Below are 22,226 nucleotides of genomic sequence, written 5' to 3' on the forward strand. Positions count from 1 at the left end.
AGACAGCTGAGCTAGGGAGGAAAGTTGAGGGGCACTCACGGACATATGGTATATCTTTCCTTCTTTCTCCTCTGCAGCCTGGCTGTCTCAGCCAGCCTGAGGAGAGGCTTGGGGGTGAGTGCTTGCCCTGCCTCCTCCTCCCAACCTGGCTGTCCAAGGTGTAACTAGGCTGGGGACGATGCTTGGGAGGCGAAATCCTGCTTTCCCGCCATCTCCCCACCCTTACTGTCCCCTGAGGGGCAGCCAGGTTGGGGTGGAGGCTTGATACCTCATTTGACCTGTGTATAAGTTGACCCAAGGTTTTTGGTCAATTTTTTCACAAAAAAATTCAACATACACAAGTATATGCGGTATTCAGCTCCAGAAGAAGGGTGAAAGATAATGTGGATGGAGGAATCAGTCTGTCTGATCAATATTTAGTAACATTGTAAGACTTGCTTGGCATCTCTGACTTCTACATCTTTTTTGTTTCAAGAGTAACACTACTCTTCCATTTTAATAATGCTTAATGTCACCACTTAATTTTCTGACCAGAGCAATGTAAATTACAAAATTTCGGCATAGGACTGCAGGGACTGCACAGGCCCAGTCCCAATCCGGGTCATAGCCAAGGTACCAAATGGGACGTCGGCAAAGAGTGGACTTTCTCTGCCCCTTTTCCAGCCAGCTTTTCCTAGCTAGGCATTCTCTCCGTGCGGCTTTCCTGCCCATTTGTTTTGTCCTAAGTGCCCATTATATTTAGATTTAAGTATGCACTGTTTTGATCCTACTATTGTTGGTATTGTAAATTATGTTTTTCTTGGAAGGCACATAAAGGAAAAGTTTTATCTATAGATTCATTTTTTAAATCTATATGCAAAAAAGTTGGTTGACTATTGTGCAATAAACTGAACTGAGTCCATTTTATGGAATGCAGTGACTTATAAATAGACATGTTGATGCGTTTCCTATGCTGTTAGTGGCCTTGTAAACTGCAGGTAACATTGCTACATGCTATCTATAATGCACACTTATCTCCCTGACATCAGAATAATAATTAGGCGTTCCCAATGAAGCTAACTAAGAATGCCAAACCAAGAATGCCATTCACCACACATACCTAAATAAACTGTGCTCAATAATATATCTATGTTGCATAGGCTTTTAAGTCACTGAAGAGAATAAACCACTAACTGGACATGAAAATACTTCTGGGATGAAATGTGAAAAGGAATCTTTCAGAGTAAGAGTTATGCTAGTGTTGTCTACAGAGATATCAAGCTCATTCCATTCCGAACACAGCAAGAAGACTTTGAAGGGTAATGTTTTTCTTTATTCCGTGTTTGGTTCATCTTTTAGAACAATGCTATGCCTACTTTTCTTAAGATAAAGTTCTGGCTAATGTGTTTACTTCACCATGATTACTATTCATTGCTTTGGCAGCTGATTAAAATGATGTAGTAAAATGTGTGATATTTGAACTTGCTTGAAGTCATAAACTAGAATTAAAGAATTAAATAAAATAGAGGAATAAGCAAAGTGTTGAAAGGTACAGTGATAGTTAACCCGTCTCTAGTTGTTTGAGGATTTTTTTTTTCTTTTGAAGAATGACTTAAGGCAGAAATTCTACAAAATCATATATGAGTATAAGTCCTATGGAAGTCAGTCATGTTTATTTCTGAACAGGCATGTATAGATCATTATGTTCAAAGCTTATTGTGAGAATAATGCCAGACATTACAAGCAAATACCAAGAAACAATGTGTGCATAATCCACAATTCTTTTATTTGATATACTTAAACATTCCTGCTTACTGTAGAAATTAGTTGTAATTAATTCTGAGGACTATAATTTTGGAGTTAACAACAACATCAAAATGATGTTGTAGGGCTGGTCAATGTAAAGTATAATTTGCTACATAATGTAGACAGGCACTGAACACAAGCTTCAGTTTAGCCCCTGACTCGGTGTTTAAGAAAATGGCCCACCCTGGCTCACACTCATTTGAAGCCGACCCATTCTGACTCAAGTCTTATACTGAGGTTGAGAAATGGAAATTCCAAAGTTTGTGCCCCCAATGATTACTTGTAGAAATTCAAAAAAATGGCTATAATGCCTTTGTTTTTCTCTTGGTCAGATATGGATGTCATTTAGAACATACTAGAGAGATTACACCTGGCAAATTTCTGAGAAAACAGGTAAATTAATTATCATGCTAATTATCTTTAAAATTATATATATATATATATATATATATATATATATATATATATATACATATATGAGAGAAGAACTGGAAGAAATCTGCAAGCATAGTTGCTTTTTCTAAGGAAATTAAAGCTGCTGATCCATTTGGAGGATAAAAGAAAAAAGAAAAGAAAGAAAGAAAGAAAGAAAGAAAGGGTGCAATTATTTCCTTGAAAAGGCATGTTCAAGTTGGTAGCTGTCTTAGAGAGCAATTAGGCAAAGCTTTTATACAGGCTGGAGGTGCATTTAGGGTATGTTCAGAACTACAACACAAGACAAGACATCAGACTTGGAAGAAAGAATACAGTTGGCCCTCTGTATTCATGGATTGTTCATCCATGCATGGCTTGAAAATATTAAAAGAAATATACATTTCAACAAGGAAACCTTGATTTTTGCCATTTTATATAAGGGACACCATTTTATTATGCCACTGTATTTAATGGGATTTGAGCATCCATGGGTTATGGTATCTACAGAGGATCCAGGAACCAAACCCCAGGGGATACCAATGTCCACTGTAATACATCAAAATTCCTTAAAATGCAATGTTAGTACATAATAAATATGGGTCAAAAAGTCTAGGTCTTGAGTGCCTTCACAAGGCAAACTCTTACTAACAGATCATAAACTATGAAGCATTAATGTGCAACCTCCTAGTCAAAGAGGGTGTATTTACACTGTAGAAATAATGCAGTTTGACACGACTTTAAGTTTTGCAGCTCCATCCTATGGCATCCTGGGATTTGCAGTTTTACAAAGTCTTTAGCATTCTCTGCCAAAGAGTACTGGTGCCTCCCAAAACTACAAATCCCAGGAATCTATAGAATTATTTCTATAGTGTAGATGCAGTTTAAGTAAACTCACATAACCCAACATTATTATAGCATTGAAATAGGCTATAAAGTGGGTGCACAATAAATCAATGAAATATATGTAAATGAAATAGTATAAGTAAAATAGTATGTAGTTAATAGGAAATTAGCACAGTCTACCTAGGTTTTATTGAAACTGAGTTAGTTGTGCACCAGTTCCCACCAAATGTACAATGTATCATAGAACAATGATGGGACATCATGTTGAAGATAACAGAAGTGGGAAGGAATATGTTAAACAGAAGAGTCAAACATAAACAAGAGGTGGAGACTTCTAATGATGTTGATGTTATTGCCAAGGACCAAAACATTTTGAAGTTGTCTGACAGAGAGAAAAGAAGATGGAAGTTTGGATCGATTATAGGCAAGTTTAAATCTATCACTCATGACTAAAGAGGCGGAGAATATGGTGGCGCTGGAACTCCAGACACCTTTGGATGACACTGATTGTTATCTGGGTTTTCAGATGGCATAGAGGACTGAGGCTGCTTTGGTAGACAACTTGTTTGTGTTGAATTAAATGAGTATGTTGAATAGGGTGTGTGTGTGGGGGGGGGGGGGGGGGGGAGAATAACCGCGGGGGGGAGAGGGGGGGTGTGTGGGGGGGGGGGGTAGTGTGGCCCTTTTAGTCTCCCTGGACCTCTAGGAAGATTTCAGTACTACAGTATACATCTTCACTGTCTGAATAGTTTTAGTATTGTTGTTGTGCACCTTCAAGTCATTTCTGACTTATGGTGATCCCTAAGGTGAACCTATCATAGGTTTTTCTTTGCAAAATTTGTTCAAATGAGGTTTTGCCATTGTTGTCTTCTGGGGCTGAGAGAGTGTAACTTGCACAAGACCACTCAGTTGGTTTTCATGGCTGAGCCATGATTCAAACCCTGGTCTCCCGAGTGCTAGTCTCAAGCTAGGATTAGCATTGTCAGTACTTCATTGCAGTAGGTCTGGTATGTTGGGTTGTGCTCAAAAGGTGATGTGGGAAGACCACTGTTCAGCACCTCAGCCTTTGGCATGTGGTGTCCACTGGGTTACTATCCTCACCCACACATACACAAACGTGATTTAATTGCTACATGCGGTTTCTCGGTAACATCATTTCGAGCTTTGAAGGAAGGTGTTACCAATATGCTGATGACAGTTACCTCTATCACTTCCTGCCTTCCAACACTGAAGAAATTGTGAATACCCTTAATTGTTGCCTGGTTTAAAACTATGCTGGATGAAGTTAAATAAACAGAAATTAAACTCTGGTAAGTTGGAGGTAATGCTGGCAGTAAGCAGGAAGTTTGGCTCAGGGGCCAAGATTCAAGTTGTTCTAGATGAGGTTGCCCTGCTTCTCAAAGATCTGGTGTTCTGCCTGGAAGTACTCCTTGTTCCTGTGCCCAAGTTGCAAGGGTGGTGAGGAATGTTTTTACACAATTCTGTTTAGTGTGCTCGTGACAATGTTTTTTGATTCAGCCTGATCTGGCAAGTGTCATCTTGTCTTAGTTACAATATGTGTGTATTGGTGCAATGCAGTCTACATGGAACTACCCTAGAAGAGTGTCTAGAAGCTTCAGTTGGTATAAAATTCTCTGGCTAGCCTGATAACTAATATGTGATATCTAGGGGCTCATCTATATCAGACAAAATAATCCTGGCTGCTCCCAGAGTATTCTGGCCCTGGATTTCCCCCACCTGCACAACTATTGCCATCATTAGGTTTGGCGTCACCGGTGTGGTAACTCATGGTGTCATACACACACACACCCATTTACCTTCTCCTATCCCACACCATACAGAATCCCTTTAGTAATGTTTTTTGTACTCATGTGGCTCAGTAATAGTAATTCCTGCATATCATTGAATGTCACAGTAATAGTTGTGACATAAACAACCAGCAAAATTAAAATTATACCTTTAAATTACAATATCATATGCACAACCTCAGGACATTTACATATACATAGTTTTGAGTGGTTGAAGTGAAAATTTGATAAAATGATTTTTTTAAAGAAATTTTTAAAATATATTTTTTAAAAAATCAATAAATATAATTTTATTTTAAAACATAAAACATTTTTTAAAAAATATCTTGGGTCCTCTCCTTTCTCCTTCCACTGAGTCTCAGCCCACTTACACCATCTCTTCAGCATTTATACCAGAGCCCATTTCTGTCAAAAAGCAGGTGTTTGAGGAGACACAATGTCATCCTCTCTTTGGGTGTCACCTGGTGTTGTCCCCACTCTGTGCACCCTTCCAGTGATACCACTGCCCCAACCATTACCTTCATAGTAATAGTATGCTGGATAGCTGTCTGCACACATCTCCTGCTGTAACCCGCCAGCACTGGCATGAGTCACTCCCTCTGAGGTCAGAAATGATGTGCCCAGCTTCAGTTACATGATGCTGGCACCAGTGATGACATCAGTATACATGTGTAAACAGCTGCTTGGTATTGATTTAGAGTGCTCCTCATTTTTTTTTGCAAAATTTAGAGCAAAAGCTCAGTTTTTAAAGTCTGATTTAGCCAGGGATGGAGTGGATTCAGCAAGTAACTGGCCTCCCATCATGAAGACAGTCCAAATGAATAGGATCTTTGGCCTGGCATCATGTAGACAGGTTACAGGTTACATGGCGGGTGTGTGTGTGTAATTGGCCCATTTGGACATGCCCTAAATCATATCCCTTGGATACTGAAAGATCCGCACTAATTGCCATTTGCTGCCTGAGTTCAGTTCAAAGTTTTAATCTTTAAAGTCCTTAAGTGGCTTGTGGCTATATAAGGAAACACCTATCTTATTATGTCTGTATGCATAAATCATCAGAAGAGGCCACCTACAGAGGCCCACTTGACAGTTACGTGGGAGAAGGCCTGTCAAAGCAGGAGGGAGAGGGTGTTGTTCCCAGATCACAACTGAATACAGTTCACTCACTGTAGCAATTAGTTCCCACTCTCGTTGCTTTAAAGAGGGAAGAAGAGAGGACATATCTTTTTCAATCTGGCTGTTTAAACTGTTTTAATGGTTGGTTCATGGTTTTAACTTGTTTTAATGACTGGTTTTAATGGTTTTCACAGTTTAAGTTGTTCTATTTGCCTGTTTGCCTTTTTACAGTTTTTGGTGGAAAGGTGGGATAGAAATGAAAGAAGAAATGGGTGAAAAATTTAGATCTCAGATGCATGAAGGCATAGGGATTGGCTAGCAAGAAGAGAGTGCCATGGAAGAGAAAGGGGGCTTCGTGGATAATCTTAGGTCTAGGAGAGCATTTTTTGGGAAAAGGTGTGTCGTGGAAGACAAGCGGGGCTTCATGGAGAATCTTTGGTCTAGGAGTGAATTTGGGGGAAATAGGAGTGGCATGGACAAGTATACCAGTGGCTAGCGAGGATATGTAGGGAGAAATGGAGCCTCACATTGTAGTGCGGAGTGAGGTTTGGGGGACTGAAGCACCCTTTAGCAAAGTAAAGGCAGAGAAAGCTTCTTGCATAGTTATTGATGTTGAAACATACGTCTTGTCTTGAGGATGGCTTGAAGATTATGATGCCCTGTTAGCATCAAAATGAAACTTGATGTATTTTTCTATTGAGTTTCATGGAATTTCTTTACTTTACTGTGTTAGCAACAATTCCTGTTTTCTGAGTCTAGCTGCCTGTTATTGCTTTCCTATCAAAACTTTTATTGTGTGGAGGAGGGAGCACACCAATACTGCGTTAACTTTATTTTCCTCCAACAGCTGTAATTTCATGGTTGACATGACATCCTCATTTCAAATGGCTGCCCTTCCTCTAATAAAGAACTGGGGTGGGGCATGTAGGTTGGCTTTAGCATGGTTCATCCAATGCCACTTCACTGTTCTTAGAGTTCCTTGCCTTTTTGGAAAACACTAAAATAGGGAGAATGCTGAATTATAGTGGTGGTAGTACAGGTGCTGATGATACTGATAATAAAGAAAGGTAGTATTATTTTATGCTAAACAAAAACTAGCTGAAACCCAAATTAGAAGAATGGATTGAGAATCAAAAACTTCCCCACCTCCTGTTTCAAATGGGAAAAGGCACATTGGTTGGATTGACCTGTCTGCCTCAGGACATCTTCAATGGGGGAGGAAAATCTCTGAAAGCCCTAGATTTTGTTAATATGCAAACCAATTTTATTTTGGACATTCATACAATGATTCCTTTATTCCTTGCATTAAATGTGCTAGGAAGGAGAAAAGGTATATATACAGAAAAACAAATATAAGAAAAATATAAGAATGGTAAAAAAAAATCTTGGATAAAGAGAAAGAAAAGAATGTTGATGCATGAAGGAGACAGATGGAAAGGATTTCAAACAGACCATAAAGCCATCATCCTAAGCCACAAACACATTTAAAGTTATTTAAGGCATTTATTGGTTTTTATAAAGCAGTTTAGCAACTGAAACAAAAAGGAGAGCAACTGTATATTGATGTAAAAATAATCCTTCCCCAACACCCTCCCCCAATCCCAGCACTGTGACTGCCGAATCCATGATGAAGTTCAATGTGTGGTCCAACATTGATTCTGGGTGCTATGAGGGAAAGGCTGTTTAAAGCCTTCCATTCTGTACAATTAATGGAAAGCACCAGAATCCTTCCAATGTGACTTTATTTGGCTCATGCATCAGTATATATCTGAATTGGATTCACACCCACCAGGGACGCAGCCAAGGGGTCCTTGGGGTCCGCCCCCCCTTCCGTTTGATAAAATGAAAAGTGTGTGCTGCTGCGCCACCACACCCAAGCCCCATTATAATGGTGGCACTTAGTCTGGACCCCCCGTCCCAAAATCCTGACTACATCCCTGCACCTACTGAGTCAGTATGACATGTACCATGAAGGGAAATGAACTCTCTTGTTTTCTCTTACTAGATAATTTTCAATATTTATGCCAGCATTAACTAACCTGGTACCTTCCAGATGTCTTCAATTATAACTTTGGCCAAAGATGATGAAGGTTGCAGTGCAACACATCTGGAATGCAATAGGTTGGGGAAGGAGGGTCTATGCCATGGTCTTCATAAGTATGTGGCATGATAGCTCACCATAACTCATCACCCACATTCAAATGCTAATTGTGCATGTGGGAAGGCTCCATCTAAGCACACAGGATTCATGTGTGAACAAGTGTTTTCTCCCCATTTTGCACAATTAATGGAAAGAAATATGTAGGCATAAACCTGTTTGTTATTACTAACAGCACAGTGAATGGATATGTAGTCCTCAGTCCATGTTAAGTTTTAATCAGAGAGGATTCAGTTTGGTGTATATATTGTGTTACTATTACTGCTGTAGTGATTCATGTTTTTTCCCCTCTGTTTGCTCTGCCTCCCTTTAAAAGAACAGAAAGAAGATGTGGTGGCTTATTGCAACAGCCTGCTTAATACAAACAATTGGAAGCTCAGAAGAAATAACCAGGAGAAAAAGAGATGTGAATCCTGAAATCCATATGAATGTTGTAAGCTAAGTAGTCAATCATATTCAAATAGAAACATTTATATTCCTCAGGCTGATAGGAAATAGAGAGCCAGTGTAGCATAGTGGTTTGGGCGTTGGTCTATAAATCCCTGCTTGGCCATGGAAACCCACTGGATGACCATGAGCAACTCACACTATCTCAGCCTCAGAGGAAGTTAATGACAAATCCCCTCCATACAAATCTTGCCAAGAAAATCCCATAGTATCTTGGTGTTGACATAAATAAAAAATGACATGAAGTCACACAACAAAATTAGGAAATAACAGCAAGGATTTTTAATAGCATGCTCATCCAGTGATTTATCTTTTTATAGATTTGTTTTAATTGCCCTAATTGTATAGATAGTTTAATTTCATTTTTACCAAAAAAACCCCCTCTTTTTAGTCAAATCTTTGCATGTGCTTTTGTATGTATTTGCTTTGATTTTTGTAAGCTCCCTTGAGTTATAGTTTTTAGAAGACAGAATAATAAGCCGCCGCCTCCTCCTCCAACTGGACTGGCAAAACATCTGAATGAACACACCATAGACAGAATCACAATAGCACACTTATTTTAAAAAAGCAGGATGGAGTATGCAACATTATACAGTGATATCACACTGATTCTTAGATTATTGGATAGAATCTGAATTATTGATAGCCCCAAACCCCAGCTGATAGTCTTTGAAACTAATGACAGTAAAAGTAATTGCAACAACCATCAGAGAAAAATTACAAATGATGGAGCAGATGAAATCAGCCTTTAATAATGTTTGAAGATGGAGAGCAGCAGTATTTATTTCTGTTCCTCTGAAGTCTAGAAAGTGATTGAAGAGGGCATGGGAGACATGACATATGTAAATGCCCCCCCCCCATGCTATAAAGAAGCACGACTTGGTATTTAATGAGAGAACTTTGCACTTGAGGATCTTATCTGGTTCATTTATGGTTGCTTTCCCAAATCTTAGTCCTTCTCTAATTTCTTGACAGCAATTTAATTATTTCAGTTAAAGTTATGTAAACCATCTGTGGGGGTTACCTAGGGGAGTTGCAATGGGGAAGGGAGATTGTACCACTTTCTTAAATGTTGGAAACAGCCTTAGAGAAGGAGATCCAGTCTCAGATTCTACTCTCCTGTTACTTCGCTCATGTCAGAGTTCCAATGGTGGTGAGCCAGGCAGGACTGGTGGACTTAAATGCATGGCATGGACAGAGTGAAAGAGAGTTTGAGCCTAATAGCTGCAATGAGGTTGTAATGGGAATAATTTCTTTCTTTTCTTTTCTTTCTTTCTTTCTTTCTTCTTGGAGCATTTTGATCACAAAATGCTTTACAAAAGAATTGCCCTGTAAACGTATTTTTTCTTGAAGTACACATTTTGCATATACATGTGTCCTAAAATAAATATGTGTGTGTGTTGGTATATTTTTTCTGCATCAAATAAATTCTGAGAACTGCAATTGTGATCTTCTCAGTAGCCTGGGATGTATAGCTCAGGACATTTTATATTGTAATTCTCAAGGATCCAATTCCTCATGCATTCCAAAGTATCACTGGGGATTTTATCATTTGTATCTGTAGCTACCCAGAATGTCCCTGTCTCACTAAAAAACATTATCAGTTAAGCCAAGTCAGGATTTTAATTTTTCTTCTTTCAGAGTCAGGTGATTGTCTACAGAGGATATCCCAGCGAAGAGTATGAAGTATTGACAGATGATGATTATTATTTGACAATAAACAGAATTCCTTACGGAAGGAGTCATCTTACAGTCAGAGGTATCCAATCTTTCTTTCAAACCCCAGTCTATCAAAACAGTAGGAAATCTTTAACATCCATACCATTTCAGGGATGTGTAAGTGCTTAAGTGTTACATATGCAAACATAAAATTAAGCTGAAAAGCAACTAGGCCACAGAGATAGTTATATGAGTCACATGGTCTACATTAAAAACACATTTCCTTGCATTCCTACTTCAGACCCATGCAGTTGAATGTCTTATTAAAACACAGTCTGAAACTTTCAGTCAATGTGGCCCAAGACTAGAAAAATTAACTGAAATAAAGTACTGAAAGTTGAGGATGGTTTTGGGATGAATGTGGGAGAAGTTAATCATCTATGGCTACATCTGAACTGCAGAAATAATCCAGACTGACACCACTTTAATTGCCCTGGCTCAATGATATGCAATTCTGGGAATTGTAGTTTTGTGAGACATTTAGCCTTCTCTGTCAGAAAGCTCTGATGCCACAACAAACTAACATTCCCAGAATTCCATAGCACTGACCCATGACAGTTAAAGTGGTGTCAGACTGGATTATTTTTATAGTGTGGATGCAGCCTGTGTCTTTGTTATTGTGTTAACTATTAGATTTAACATTTTCTTTTTAAAATAACACAGGTCCAAAGCCTGTTGTCTTCTTGCAGCATGGACTGTTTGGGGAAGCTAGCCATTGGGTTGAAAATATGGCCAACAACAGCCTTGGTTTCATCTTAGCGGATGCCGGTTATGATGTCTGGCTGGGAAACAACAGAGGAACAAGCTGGTCTCGGAAACACCAGAATCTAACAGCTGATGATGAAGACTACTGGAATTTCAGGTGGTTTGAATTGAAAGAAGTATCAATTGAAAACTTTATATTCTTCTCTTAAGTATGTTGATCTATTGATCATATTGGCGCATATGCCTCTATGCAATCATTCTACTGAAGTGATATTAAATTATGCATGGATATCATTGTTAATCACACCTGCAAATATTTATTCATCATTCTTGTAACATAAGTAGAGACATTTATAAGAATGCTGCAAAATCGTTAATTGTTCCCTATACTTTGGATGGGAAAAGAAATAGTCCAGCCTTCTTTATCCCCACGTAAGAATTTGGAACAAGGATTGTTTTTGAGGGTGAGGCCTCAGCGTGTACTATGTATTTGTATACCATAGGTTAATGTGAAATTGCAAAAGCATAAACATGCCTGATACGTTTAAAGTTTATTAAATTACACTAACTTTGGTTTTATTATCTAATTTTGATGATTCAGCACCTTTCAGTAGTGCTTCCAGGACAGTTTAAAGCTCCTTAAACTTTCCAAGCACCCATGCATTAAACATGAAAGTTCCACTATTTACACTTTTGGATTTCAAAATTTTCTCTCTAGATATCCACACATAATACTGCCATGCCAAGAGTGAAGAGAAGAAATTACATGACTTGGGTGGGGAGCAGGATGCATGGCCCTGCACTCTCTGTCAACATGTGATGCACCTTCACACAATGTGCGAAGGAGTTAAACACACTGGTGTAGTTTTCATTTATTCTTCAGTTTTTTTTTTAACAACCAGCTCTTTTTTTATTTAATTTTGTATTTCAGTTTCCATGAAATGGCCATGCATGATCTTCCAGCAATGATAAATTTCGTTTTGAAGAAAACTAGACAGAAACAACTGTATTATGTTGGATATTCTCAAGGATGTACAATTGGTATGCAAAAATGGAATCACACATTACCTTCTTGAGTTTAATTCAGTTTAGGGGTATAATAAAGGGCTTTTCAGCAAAAGATTAAAGAAAAAAAATACATGGGCAAAGCGGGAAATAGAGATGTCAGTAGATCTTTGCACTGGATCCCAAGATTGTCCCAAAGGTTTTAGGCCTATCATATTGTCCCAACAATGTGGTCTAGGATTCTCCATGTAGGATCACTTTGGAGGTACAGTGGTACCCCGGGTTACGAAAATAATTCGTTCCGCCGCCGCGTTCGTAACCCAAAATGCTTCGTAAGCCGAAAAAGCCATAGGCGCTAATGGGGAAAAGCCGCGATTTCGTGCGAAATAGCGCCGAAAAGCACCAAAAAATTTTTCGTAACCTGAAATAACCTTCGTAACCCGGAACAGTTTTTTTCTATTGATTTTTTTCGTAACCCGGAAATTTCGTAACGCGGCGCATTCGTATCCCGGGGTACCACTGTATGCTGTTTAAATGACACTCGCATCTTAAGAGTCCAGAAGCTGCAGCAAAGCTGCGCTCCAGTCCCTAGGACTGGAGCGTAGCTTTGGCACAGCTTTCGGACTCTTAGGATACATGCATCATTTAAACAGCATACCTCCAAAGTGACCCGAAGCAGCTTTATTTTGGCCTGTCTGTTTGGGCTCTAAATTACCAGAATTCCATAGCACTGAGCTATGCAATTAAACCATTGTCAACTTTGATTATTTCTGCAGTGTGGATGCAGCCATAGTAAATTGTTAAACTGCATTTTTTTTAAAAAAAGACAACCCATAAGTAAGGTTTTGGGTATGGTGGCTCTAAGGGCAAAGATAGTTCCAGGACAAAGCTCAAAGTAAATTATTCACCTGATGGCTATAATTTTAAAAGATAATAGAAGGATTGTTTTCATCAGCATGGCCCATACTTTACTGGTAGTTGTCTTAATTGTAGACACACTTATTTTAAAAGAAAAAGCCAAATTGAATTCACAGGGACTTCTGAGTTGATATGAGTGAAGTCATGGGATGGTATGAGTGAACTTCTTTAATACTGGCTACATCTGCACTGCAGAAATAATACAGTTTGACACTACTTTAGCTGCCATGACTCAATGCTATGGATTTGTAGTTTTGTGAAATATTTAGCCTTCTCTGTCAGAGAGCTCTGGTGCCACAAAAATGACAAACCCCAACATTCCATATCAGTGAGCCATGACAGTAATGGACTTGTTAATTTGCATTATTTCTGCAGTGCAGATGCAAGCATAGTTAGAAACAGTTCTCAGTAACTACTGTGTTTTGCTTTTTCCTCCTCAGGTTTCATAGCTTTTTCAGCCATGCCAGAGCTGTCTCGAAAAATCAAAATGTTTTTTGCTTTGGCTCCTGTGATTACAATAAAGCATGCTAGAAGCCCTACACTGAAACTGTTATCCTCACTTCCTGACTACTCACCCAAGGTATGGACTCATCAATTGCTATGAAAAGACTCTAGAAGCCAATTGTTTCAATATCCTGAAAACAAAAACTCATTAACACTGCAATGGCTTTCAATATTAAGGGAAAACCTTACAGCATTCAGACTATAATAAGACTGCCAAGTTAGATTTCAGTCATGCAAGACAGCTTCATGTAACACTCCAATGGAAAAAAATAGATTATTTTATCTGTATATCTAAGGGATTTCAGCTGGATTTTATACACACTATGGTAGAATTCAAAGACATATCCACATTAGTCTGGAAAAAACATGGAAAAGGATCTGTAGCATCTTTGAGACTAGCTGAAAGAGACAAGTTGGTAACATGAGCTTTCATAGACATGTCTACTTCCTTATGTATCTGAGCAAGTAGACTCAAGTCTATGAAAGCTCATGCATCTGAGGAAGTAGGTTCAAAACTATGACAGCTATGCTACTAACTTTTCTCTTTCAGTTAGTGTCAAAGGCGCTGAAGATTCCTTCATACACACATAACTACTACAATTTTAAAAAAAGTTAATTGATAATAATACATTTTATATTTCCACAGGATATCCTTGCCAGTAGAGACTTTATACTGTCACGCAAACCCATGAAAGACCTGACCACTAAGTTATGCAGCAACATATTGATGCAGAAATTCTGTGGAAATCTCATCTTCTTTTCAGGTGGATTCAATGCAACCAATCTAAACATGGTACGTCCAGAGCTGTGAAAGGTGTAGGAGAGGGCCTTTTCAGTGATGAAACCCCCTTGTGAAACTCCATCCCCAGACATACTTGCCCTTGCGTATGATGAAGTGGACAGTAATCTGCAAACATTTATGCAATGCTGTATGTTTTAATGTGCCATAAAATGCTTTCTTTTTCTATTTATCTCAGTGACCTTTTTTATTTAAAGAAATCAATATATTCAGAGTCTGGATATGATTGGATTCTAGATCAGAATATCTTATCCAGTCCAGTAAATATTTGTTCACAACTCTTCCCTGATAATTCATATATTAGCCTTTGCTTCCAGTGTACAGCATTCCAAAGTTTCTACTGCTTTCATTCCACTCATTCTATAGTTACCTTAACTACCTCCAAAATAAACTTTCACAATATCTATCTTCCTAATTCCACGCATCACCACTGTGTGGTGCTATCTCAATTAAATAAGTCTCAATGAGAAAGGCAACTGGAATGACTTTACATGAACGTTATGTTTTCACTCCAGGCAAAATATCCATGCAGTAGTTGCATACAGTATCATTTAATAGCTGTAAGCATATTCTAGACATTCATCTGCCTGTGTAATTCTTAAGTGTTGCTCTGTGCCTCCATGTTCTAGAATTATATATGTTAATGCACTGTGAATTTATCAGAGAAAGAGAAATAATGAAAAATTGGTATTTACAGACATCATGCCTACAATACTTGCATGCTGCTGTTCCACTGGAAAGATGCCATAGAGTGGCTTACAGTCCGCAGACTTCTGCAGGGTGGCATGCCCTATTGCTCTCTTCCTGCTTTTAGATATACTGTATGGCCAATTATCAAAGATGGCAAAAATATTAGAATAAGGATTGTCACGTTCATATTAGCCATTTCTCAATAAGTGCTGCACTGAAATACCTCATTAATTGCATTAAATATTTCATTTTATGTGAATCTTCTTTCCATCAGTTCTTTCTATTTAGGTATAGATAGATTCTTCTGTTCTCTATTAATTTTTCAATTTCTTTGTTTTTTGCAGAGCCGAATAGATGTGTATGCAGCTCGCTATCCAGATGGAACATCAGTTAAAAACATTTTACACTGGAAACAGGTAGAGAGTTGTACACTTTGAATCAGTTTTTGTGCCAAATGCTGCATCCACACTGCAGAGGTAATCCAGTTTGACACCACTTTAACTGCCATGACTGAATGCTATGGAATTCTAGGAACTGTAGTTTTGTGAGACATTTAGCCTTCTCTGTCAGAGAGTTCTGGTGATTAACAAAGTACAGGTCCCAAATTCCCTAGCACTGAGCCATGGCAGTTAAAGTAGTGTCAAATCAAACTGGATTATTTCTGCAGTGCAGATGCAGCCAGATAGTGTTCCAAGGATAGATGGATACTATGGATTTATAAATCTTTTATTTATTGTATACTCCCTTAAACTGTCAGAACGTTTGACAAAGAATTCTGAGATTTATAGTTTGCTGTAGAGCTGAGAGCAAATGTTCTTAGAACTCCCTGGGAAGCCATAAAAAATATAAACCATGTCCTCAGTGACATTCCTGTATTAGCAAATGTTTAAAACTGAGATTTATTTGAGAAGATGAATTTTTAATTTCTTTGTCAGCTAGTTGCTAGAAGAATAGACAGAGTACACCAAGTGTCCATTTTGTTACTATTAACTGCCCTCGAGTTGACTCTGATTCATGGTGACCCTGTGGATGAGACCTCTCCAAGACCCCCTGTCCTTCACTGCTCTGCTTAATTTCTGAAATCTCATACCCATGACCTCCGTAATAGAGTCCATCCATCTAGCATGTGGCCTTCCTCTCTACTTCCCTTCACCTTTCCTAACATTATTGTTTTTTCCAGTGAGTCATGCTTTCTCATGATGTGCCCAAAATATGACAGACCCAGTTTTGACATTTTGGCTTCCAGGGAGATTTCTGAGTTGATCTGCTCTAGGATCCATTTTTCTTTGTCTTTTTAGATTTATTTCAGAAGGTATTGTTCCAGTAAAATACAAATGATAATTATTAGTAATAGATATCATGCAATGTATAATGCTGCCTTTCCCCTATTGTTTTGACAGACGAGAGAATCAGGATTATTCCGGTATTTTGATTACGGGAGTGACAATCAGGTGAAATATAACCAGGTAAGAGAAAAAATGTACAGTGGGCCCTCCACGTTTGCTCAGGTTAGGGGTACAGGTCCTGCGTGAAAGTGGAAAAAACGCTTGAGAGGATATCTCTTTGGGAATCTCTAGATCCTTCATCATGACTTATGGCAGATGCTGACCACAGAATCATGCCAGTGAACCTAGAGATTCCTAGAGAGAAAATATTAATAAAATCTGTGTATAATCAAAGCTGCAAAAGTCAAAGCTGCAAATGTGGAGGGCTGATGGAATAAACATTAGATAATTTATAATTAGATGCATTTATAAAAGAAACACTTACCTATGATGGGTGAAATATCACTTGCCATCCATAACCACAATTCAGATGACATTAGTCACTTTGGGCACTCATCAATACAAGTGTGAAAGTTGAGCATGGACCTAAATCTCCAATATTCTTAATTTTTGCTTGGCCATGCACACACTGTGTGCTTGCTTATTTATTTTCAAGTACTTTCCTGGTATAAATTCAGATGATAAGAGGCGCCCTCTTGTAATACATCAAATCTAATGTTTGATGTTTTACAAGAGGCTGTCTTAAATCTAATCTGTACTGCAGAAATAATGCAGTTTGACACCACTTTTATTGCCATAGCTCAGAATTATGGAATTCTGGGATTTGTAGTTTGGTGTGGCACCAGAACTCTTATAGATCAGGCTGAATACCTCACCAACCTACAAATCCCAGAATTCCATAACACTGAGCCATGGCAGCTAAAGTGGTATCAAACTACATTATTTTTGCAGTGCAGATTCGATTTTAGAGATGAATAATCCCAAATTTAGTGCGATTGTCCCAGTCTTTGAACTCTTGTTTTCCACTCACATCAAGTGAAGAGGAAGGTCCAATTGCTTCTGCTCATTTTTTGTTGTTGTTTTTCCTACCACTCACCATTTCCATTGCCAATGTTATTCTCTAAACTCAAAATGCAACACTTCTTGTACCCCTCTCTGTGTGAAGCAATTGTAGTGAAAGCTTTAAAAAGTGGGAAGAGATGCTTTCTCGTCATCTTTTTCATCCACCATAATCCCATCTAATAGCGGACCCAGGGTCATTTTCAGGGCAGTATTTTACCTCCCACAGTGGGATTTCCTCAGAGATCTGTGCCTTAGCAATCAGACTTGCAAATAAAAACAATTTTTACTTTTCAGTGATCAATCACAAAGCATGCAGAATGTAAAATACATAGATAAAGCTTATCATTTCTTGTTGCAAAAAGACATCTTTGTCTACCTGAGGGAGTACGTCTTCTAAAAAAAGTGTGAAATGCATCTTCTAGTTTGATCCATGGAGTACTATAGAAAGTATAAGCTTTTAATTGCCACTTTGCCTCAAGATTTTTCTTGTTTTGTTACTGGAAAAAATGAGAAAATCTGGTTGAAAATAATTAAAATCAGGACCCAGTGCACAAAGAGGCTCAAAGGGTTAAAATATCTCTTTTAAACACATTAGTAAATCATAGATGTTACATTTTTATTATTCAGGGAGTTTTTAATAAACCATATATTTATATTGATGACTTACAAAGGAGCTACCATGGAGATACAAGTCTTCATTTATTTTGTTCTTGCGTATAAGCATTTTTTTTAAGTTTCCTGTCTGCTGGATAATATGTTTGAGCAAAAAGAAAAAAAATGTATTTTGCACAAATATATCATATACAATATATGATGCTTTTTACTCAAGAAAAAAGCCCCCCCCATGAGAAAAATCATTGAAAAATGCACAAAAAACCTCTCTTGTAACATGTAGAGATGTGTCATGGCAACTTTTTCACTGAGGATGAAAAAACTAGTGAAGCTTGTTTATATCTCCAGTCCAAAGTGGGAGACAATGTTCTCCCTGATAAGATTTGATTGTATTTTAAAAATGTATTATTCACTCTCCCATGCTTTCTAGAGCTATCCTCCTTCATACAAAGTAGAAGACATGGTTCTACCAACTGCAGTATGGTCTGGCGGAAATGACTTGATTGCCAGCCGAGAAGATACGGCGGTCTTACTTTCACGTATTACTAATCTAGTTTACCAACACGAATTATCTGACTGGAACCACTGGGATTTCATCTGGGGTCTCAGTGCACCCAAACAGATATATTGCAAAATCCTTCAGTTGATGAAGAAGGATCAATAAATAATTTGTCACAATAAGTTTAATTCAATAGCTGTTGTTTGAGTGTTAGACTACAACTCTGGAGATGAGGGACTGAATCCCTGCTCAGGCAGGAAACCTACTGGGTGACCTTAAGTCACACATTCTCAGCCTCACAGGAAGGCAATGGCAAACCTCCTCTGAACCAATCTTCCGAAGAAAACCCCACGATAGGGTCACCATTGGGTCTCCATAAGTCAGAAACGATGTGAAGGCACACAACAAGGTTTCATTGTTTTGTTTTTGTCCCTCCCCTCCCACTTTATATCAGCCACAACAGTGAAATAGGTTATGCTAAAGAGGGCAATAACCAGAGCTTGGGAAAACAGCCATCTCTGGCTAAGGGATTCTGCAGTTTTGGTCCAAAATATAAAATAAATAATATATTTTTTTTAAAAAATGCCAAGTTCTTCCAGTAAATTTCCTTCACGCCTGTTTGGCCTTCTGGGAATAACCAAAATCCACAATATTAAGAAATGCTTGTCATCTGACTAGCTCATACTTGGTAATCATATATAGATTAGCATTGGTGTCACCCCCATGGACCTCCTCCTGTAACAGAATCCTTACTAATGTGTTTTGTACTGATTTTATTCATAAATCGGAATTCGTGTATCACTGAATGTAATGGCAATGATAGTGGCATAAACAACTAGCAAAATTAATATTATATCTTTATATTACAATATCATATGCCCATCCTAAATGTATTTATATTTACATAAATTTACATTGGCCCTAATAAAATTACACTGCCTACCTGTGGACTTTGGATTTTGTGTTGTTCTTACATAAGAGAAAGTGGGGAGGGATGTTCAACAAAAAAATGCACCAGGTATTATTCTAAATTTCCAGTATACAGATACAGTTTTGCAAAGCAAAATAATGGTGTAATAACAACAGCAATATTATGTAGTGTCTTTTCATTGGTCTTTCTCACACACAAACCAGGCTCTGACACAAGACTCTTACCTCCCTTGCGGGTCCCATCACATGCTTTGCCAGCTCAGTTTGGCCCATTCTTGGATACTAAGCAAGCCAGAAAGGAAAGTACCTTCTGAGTTTGTGTATGTGGGTGTGAAAATGAAAATTGTCCTCTTCCAAAGTAAACACACAAGGAGTCTTTTCAAACTACACAAACTGCACAGTTTTCAAAGACCATTCACATTTCAGGATGTCTTCTGCATAAAATTCACACATGCTATTTCTGTGCATTTTAAAACATATTTTTGAGCAGATAACACTGTATTCTGTGCTGAAAATGCACATCTAATTTTCATGCAGCATAAATCCCAAATTGTGAACATTCTGGCCAGTCCACCATTCTTCTCATCAGGGTTTCCTGACCTCTGAGAATCCCAAGTTGGATCCAGATTAATCAAACAAGTTGGATCCAGATTTATCAAAACCAAATCAGCATCAGATTCAAATAATCAAACTCCTTGTATTTAGATACTTGATCCTACATGCTCTATTTCTGTATTTGATGGTTCAGCCCTGTATGAGCCACATACTGGGGTTGAAGGTCTGAAAACAGAAACCTATTGAACATGTACAGTCTCTCTGCACAATTTGGAAACCTGATTGTGTAACAGTAGGCTCCCCACTTTGAACCTTCAGACACAACGTGTGTACAGCAGTGGCTGTCAGAGATGCAACTGTGAAGTCAAGGATTATTACTATGGCCCTGCTCTCCTTGTCAGCCTGGGTAGAATCATATGGACCATACTACTTGTAGATGGCTTTAACTTTAAAACTTGCATGTAAAAATGTATCTCACTCACACTTTTCAGTGGAAGTCAGAAGTAAACCTCATTTTTCCTCCAATGGAAAAAGAGATAAATATGTTTATCAGAACCCTTAATCTTAAACATAAGTATGTGGGTTATTACACTGGTATCAGCAGAAGAATTCATATTTTAAGTAAAGTACATACTGGATTTCAGTAGTGGATTGCTGCTAAAACATAGAGAAAGCATGTCATCAACCGAAGAGAAGGAATGAGTTGTAAAATTATCTTGTGAGAGTCAAAACAAGCTCACAGTCTGAGTGATCCAAAGCTAGAGCAGTCATAGCATTCCTTTTTTTGTTTTGTTTTGTTTAATTAAATTAAATTGATGATTTGCAATATTACACTGTAAATGTTTTGCTTGGACTTTCACAGCTGTGGTCCTGCATACTACAGTGGAATTAATTTAATGCAAACTATAAAGTTCTGAGCTGCTTCCTTGTATGTGCTTGCTTTAACAAAGCAGTTTATCTCAGAGCAGCGAAAGACCAAAATCAATTTAAAACAAGTGAAGAATAATGTAGCAATTTAAAAGATATAAAACAATTTTAAATGGTTTAAAACCATATATTTTGTTGTTGTTGTTGTGTACTTTCAAGTCATTTCCAACTTATAGTGACTCTAAGGTGAACCTATCATGGTTTTTTTCCAGCAAGATTTGTTCAGAGGTTTGCTATTGCCTTCCTATGCAGATTTGGACAAGATCTTTAGACACCAAATACTTTAACAAAAATATACTTCTTAACGTGTTGCTGGAGTGAAACCAGCATCACTGCTGATTGAGCCACGAAGGGGAAGATGTTCAAAAATCAGGGTGCCACAGCAAAGAAGGCACTTAATAATAATAATAATAATAATAATAATAATAATAATAATAATACTATTTATATCCCGCCTCTTCCATTTGGGGATCGAGGCGGGTAACAACAGAGTTTATGACAGACAATATAAAAACAATAAAACCCACAAAACCATGACTCAACCCTCCCTCCTAGACTATAAAACTAACATAAAACATGATTAAAATATATAACAATACAACATTACAAGATTATTCTACAATCTGCAAATGACGAGGAGATATAGTAGGAAGGACAGATGGTTCTGGGCGGTTATCACTCAGGGAAGGCCTGCCGGAAGAGAAAGGTTTTTGTCACTTTTTTAAAAGCCTCCAACGAGGATAATTGGTGAATTGCTTCCTGCAGGTCATTCCAAGCTTTAGGAGCTGTAGCAGAAAAAGACCTCTGGGAGGTCACCACCAATCTGGTCTTTTTTGGATGTAAAAGATTTTTCCCGGAGGAACGGAGTGTACGGGAAGGATTATATGGGAGGAGGCGTTCCTTCAAGTAGACTGAACCCAGGCCATGTAGAGCTTTGCAGGTAATAACCAACACCTTATACTGAGCCCTTTCCTGTGTCCTCTGTAATATATTGCTCTCATTTGTAGGTCACAGAGAAGGGCTCCTCCAGTACACCTCATTGCTCAGGAATATGCATATAGGGAGAGGAACTCGTTCAGGTATCAAGGATCCAGACTGCACCCGGTTTGAACTTTCATCATTAATACCTTGAATTCAGAGCATAAGCCTGGTGTAATTAGTGTAATTATGTTTCTAAATGATGTTCCCATCAGAAAACTAGCTGCTGTGTACTGGGCTAGCTACAACCCTCAAATCCTCTTAAAAGACAGCCCTGCATACAGCACATTGCAATAGTCTAATCAGGAAGTTATCAGAGATGAATTATTGTGGCCAAGTGATCCCTATCCATGAAAGACCATAATTGAAAATCCAGTTGAAGCTGGCCCCATGCACCCCACGCTATGGAGTCTAATTTGGTCTCTAATGATAGAGATCGTTCAAGAGTAATCCCAAGCTACATGCT

At 38.2% G+C, this 22,226-nt stretch overlaps 1 protein-coding gene across 2 annotated transcripts; it reads left to right on the forward strand.

The window, feature by feature from the left end:
• Nucleotides 1–1,059: 1,059 nt before the first annotated feature.
• LOC121926756 (lysosomal acid lipase/cholesteryl ester hydrolase-like) lies at nucleotides 1,060–18,641 on the forward strand. 2 transcript variants are annotated; one of them, XM_042460010.1, is made up of 11 exons: nucleotides 1,248–1,298; nucleotides 2,118–2,178; nucleotides 8,441–8,557; nucleotides 10,213–10,330; nucleotides 10,954–11,152; nucleotides 11,927–12,036; nucleotides 13,359–13,498; nucleotides 14,069–14,215; nucleotides 15,256–15,327; nucleotides 16,312–16,377; nucleotides 18,302–18,641. In XM_042460010.1, exons 3-11 carry the CDS (start codon nucleotides 8,453–8,455, stop codon nucleotides 18,533–18,535), a joined length of 1,191 nt encoding a protein of 396 aa, XP_042315944.1. In that variant the 5' UTR covers nucleotides 1,248–1,298; nucleotides 2,118–2,178; nucleotides 8,441–8,452; the 3' UTR covers nucleotides 18,536–18,641. The 2 variants fall into 2 exon arrangements, with proteins under 2 accessions (XP_042315943.1, XP_042315944.1); XM_042460009.1 differs by lacking the exon at nucleotides 2,118–2,178 and having other exon boundaries at nucleotides 1,060–1,298; nucleotides 8,446–8,557.
• Nucleotides 18,642–22,226: the final 3,585 nt, after the last annotated feature.

The sequence above is a fragment of the Sceloporus undulatus genome, chromosome 3 (genome assembly GCF_019175285.1).
Source record: "Sceloporus undulatus isolate JIND9_A2432 ecotype Alabama chromosome 3, SceUnd_v1.1, whole genome shotgun sequence".
In the NCBI taxonomy this organism is placed as follows: domain Eukaryota; kingdom Metazoa; phylum Chordata; class Lepidosauria; order Squamata; family Phrynosomatidae; genus Sceloporus; species Sceloporus undulatus.

Bases quoted from the DNA above. Each gene is read 5' to 3' on its own strand.
- LOC121926756 (XM_042460009.1), top strand. From the start codon at position 8,453: ATGTGGTGGCTTATTGCAACAGCCTGCTTAATACAAACAATTGGAAGC. The intron at 8,558-10,212 runs GTAAGCTAAGTA...TTCTTCTTTCAG, and splicing joins CTGAAATCCATATGAATGTT to AGTCAGGTGATTGTCTACAG. The intron at 15,328-16,311 runs GTAGAGAGTTGT...TTGTTTTGACAG, and splicing joins ACATTTTACACTGGAAACAG to ACGAGAGAATCAGGATTATT.